Below are 3,046 nucleotides of genomic sequence, written 5' to 3'. Positions count from 1 at the left end.
CCCCTCCCCCCCCCCCCCCCCCCCTTCCAAATCAATCCAAGGTGGTGACCCACCTGTGCTACTCCTCGTTCGAGGACATCCTGCCCGCCATCGATGCCATGGACGCCGACGTGCTGACCATCGAGAACTCGCGGTCGGACAACGAAATGGTGCTGGCCCTGGCCAGCGCGGGGTACGCTCGCGACATCGGACCCGGGGTCTACGACGTGCACTCCCCCGTCGTCCCCAGCGTCGAGTTCCTGGTGGACAAGCTGCGCTCCTTCTCCAGCACGGGCATCCTGGGTGGCGACGCGCGCCGCATCTGGGTCAACCCCGACTGCGGCCTCAAGACGCGGCGCTGGGCCGAGGTCCTGCCCAGCCTGCGCAACATGGTGCAGGCGGCCGCCATCCTGCGCGCCGAGGTGGAGGGCGCGGAGGGGAAGCAGCAGGGGGCGAAGGCCGCAGCCCAGCCCCAGGCCCAGGCCCATGGCCCGCGCCACGCCTGCACCGGCTGCCACTAGGATGGGTGTCAGCACCTCGGACGCCGTGCCCTGGGTGCCCGCCGCACCTCGACAGGGCGCGTCCCTTCCAGAAGTTTCTTGTGCCCAGGCATCGACCTGTGCCCCTGCGCCAGGGTACGCCCACCGAATCTTCCACACACCCTTGCACCGTGTCTGCCCCGAGCCAGATCTACGCACCCTTGGCCCCTCATCGCCCTGCATGAAAGCCTGCCCTTCTGTCTGATGCCTGCCTGCATGTGCCTGTCAACATCTGTCGAAGATCGAGGCGCGGCGCCAGGTCAGCATGAGATGCTTCCGTCCGAAAGGGAGTACGTGAGCCTTCAGCCCATAGAAACACACACACACGCTGATCGAGAGATGCATAAATTCTCACTTGGAAATATAGATCATACAGAACTATAACTAAAATCCACCACAAGGCAACATGGCTCCCAAGGTGATTGACGAGGGTCGAGTGACTTGCGGCCGGGACCGGCCTGGTCCACTGCTAGGCCCCGCCTGGGCCAATCGCAGCGTGAATGCCTAGCTATGCACGATCAGCCGGAGTGCTTCTTGGGTTTGCTCGAGAGAGGTTCAATCTGCAGCTGTGGATCAACTACCCAGCAGAGTGATCGAGAAGGCTTCCTGACTTGTACCCCACATCTCCCCCTCATCAGGCTGGCGACGCGGTCCCCGATGTCCAGCTCGTTCATCTCGTGAACGAGAAGCCTGAGAAGGTGTCCCTGCGCGACCTCTTCAAGGGCAAGAAGGGCATCCTCGTGGGCGTGCCCGGTGAGCGAGTGGACGGGAGCGGGTGATGGTGGTGTCAATGAAACTTGTGCTCTCATATGCGTGGGCTGCACCAGAGTCGGTCCGCAGGTGACCTCGTTGTCCTGCCCAACGCCTTCTTCTCGATCGTTGCCTCGTCGCCACCCTCATCACCCCCTCATCCCACCCGGCCGTCCAATCCACCCCTGCACAGGCGCATTCACCCCCGGCTGCTCCAAGACGCACCTGCCCGGCTACATCAACGACTACGAGAAGCTGAAGGCGGCCGGCAATGAGATCACCGTCCTGCTCACCGTGAACGACCCCTTTGTCGCCGATGCCTGGGCCACCTCGGCCGGCGCGCAGGGCAAGGTGGACGTCTACGCCGACCCTGCGGGCGAGGCGGTGAAGGCTCTGGGCGTGGAATTCGACGCCACGCCATTCCTAGGCAACGTCCGCAGCGCGCGCTTCTCGGCCGTCGTTCAGGACGGCACCTTCAAAACCTTCAACCTGGAGGACGGCGGCGGCCTGACCTGCTCCCTCTCCAACCAGATCCTGGCGCAGCTCAAGGATGCATGAGTGGCGCCGCGGCTTGGAGACGAACTGGCCTCAATTTTTGCTCCAGCACACCTGTGCTTCTGACATTTAAGAAGCAGGCTTGATAATATCGTGTGCTTGAGTGGCCACTTCGCCTCTATAATGCTCAGACTTGAACCTCTCGGGTCGTGCAGCCAGGCAAGAGAGGAGGCGGGAGTGAGTGAGGAGGTTTTTGACGTGATGCGAAGGCACTGGGGTTACTGAGAACTTAGCTGTGGGCACCTGAGCCCACTGGAACCCAAGATCGAGGGAAGGTGGACATCACGTAGTCCAGTGACCCATGCTTACACTATTGGGGTCTGAACTTTTTCCTGCGTATACTAAGCGCCACCCATCGCCATAGTAGGCTCCATACAAGAATGGCATCATCTGCAAGAACATATTCTACTCCCGTGTATGCATGTAGTATACATATGAGTGAGTGAGTGTGTTGTGTTCTCTAGCGCCTAAGCGTACACGAGGGGATCTACGCCACGGGTATCGTGCAGGCGAGGCTCGTAAGGCTGCTTTGGGTCAGGTCCAATAAAGTCTGGGGACCAGCTGCCATGCAAAGCTGTCGGGGAGGTGGTCGGGAAAGGGCGCGGGTCTCATGTGAAGGGTGAGGTGAGGCAAGATATGACGGCCTTACCACCGTGTTGGAACGTCAGGGACCACGGTCTGGAAGGCACACGCCAGCATTAGGTCACCCCCTGTCCTCGAGACACACACACCTTGAGGGTAATGATGCTTCAGGTGAATCTTGGCAATGGGCCCTGCGGCCAGATCCTGAGCCTCCAGGATCGCCATGAAGGCCTGGCCGGTGGTTGAGTCGTTCACCATTGCCAGGACCCAGCCGTCATCCTCAGCCTGAGATTTGGTTGGGTTGGGATGTACGGAAACATAGTTTGATGGACAATGGAAGCATAATCCAGCGCGCACACAGCCTCAGATGTTTTAACTCTTGAATGGCTGGCCAGGCAGAGAGCATGTCGATGGTGAAGACCGCGGTTTGCATTCGCGTGCCTGCCCAGCAGGAGACACTGCTTCCAGCACAGTACCTTGTCAGGCACCACTGTACCTTTGCATTCGGGCGTGGGACAAAAACGGGTTCATGCACCCAGCAGGACTTGCCCGGGTAGTACACATCCTGGGAGACCTTGGGGCTCAGGCTCTCGATGCCCTCTGAGATGCTGACCTTGCAGATCACCTAAAGTACAAGGGTA

The 3,046-nt window shown here is 60.3% G+C and overlaps 3 protein-coding genes across 3 annotated transcripts in view; 2 read left to right on the top strand and 1 right to left on the bottom strand.

Annotated features, from left to right (window-relative positions):
* F751_3393 (5-methyltetrahydropteroyltriglutamate-homocysteine methyltransferase) overlaps nucleotides 1–500 on the top strand; it is a gene marked incomplete at both ends in the record, with an annotated part of 5,164 nt that extends 4,664 nt beyond the window's left edge. The window contains one exon of the mRNA XM_011397770.1: nucleotides 42–500. Coding sequence (XP_011396072.1) covers nucleotides 42–500 — 459 coding nt within the window. The remainder of the gene's footprint in view (nucleotides 1–41) is intronic.
* Nucleotides 501–924: 424 nt separating this feature from the next.
* Nucleotides 925–1,826, top strand: F751_3392 (Peroxiredoxin-5, mitochondrial; the record flags this gene model as incomplete). Its single annotated transcript, XM_011397769.1, has 3 exons — nucleotides 925–1,014; nucleotides 1,157–1,271; nucleotides 1,462–1,826. 3 exons carry the CDS (start codon nucleotides 925–927, stop codon nucleotides 1,824–1,826), a joined length of 570 nt encoding a protein of 189 aa, XP_011396071.1.
* A 464-nt stretch (nucleotides 1,827–2,290) lies between these two features.
* Nucleotides 2,291–3,046, bottom strand: part of F751_3391 (Apocarotenoid-15,15'-oxygenase) — a gene marked incomplete at both ends in the record, with an annotated part of 4,611 nt that continues 3,855 nt past the window's right edge. The window contains 3 exons of the mRNA XM_011397768.1: nucleotides 2,291–2,397; nucleotides 2,555–2,690; nucleotides 2,902–3,030. Coding sequence (XP_011396070.1) covers nucleotides 2,291–2,397; nucleotides 2,555–2,690; nucleotides 2,902–3,030 — 372 coding nt within the window. The remainder of the gene's footprint in view (nucleotides 2,398–2,554; nucleotides 2,691–2,901; nucleotides 3,031–3,046) is intronic.

This window comes from Auxenochlorella protothecoides (genome assembly GCF_000733215.1).
Source record: "Auxenochlorella protothecoides strain 0710 unplaced genomic scaffold scaffold36, whole genome shotgun sequence".
Taxonomy (NCBI): domain Eukaryota; kingdom Viridiplantae; phylum Chlorophyta; class Trebouxiophyceae; order Chlorellales; family Chlorellaceae; genus Auxenochlorella; species Auxenochlorella protothecoides.
Note: the sequence above shows the minus strand (reverse complement) of the source record. Positions and strands in the feature narration are given on the sequence as shown.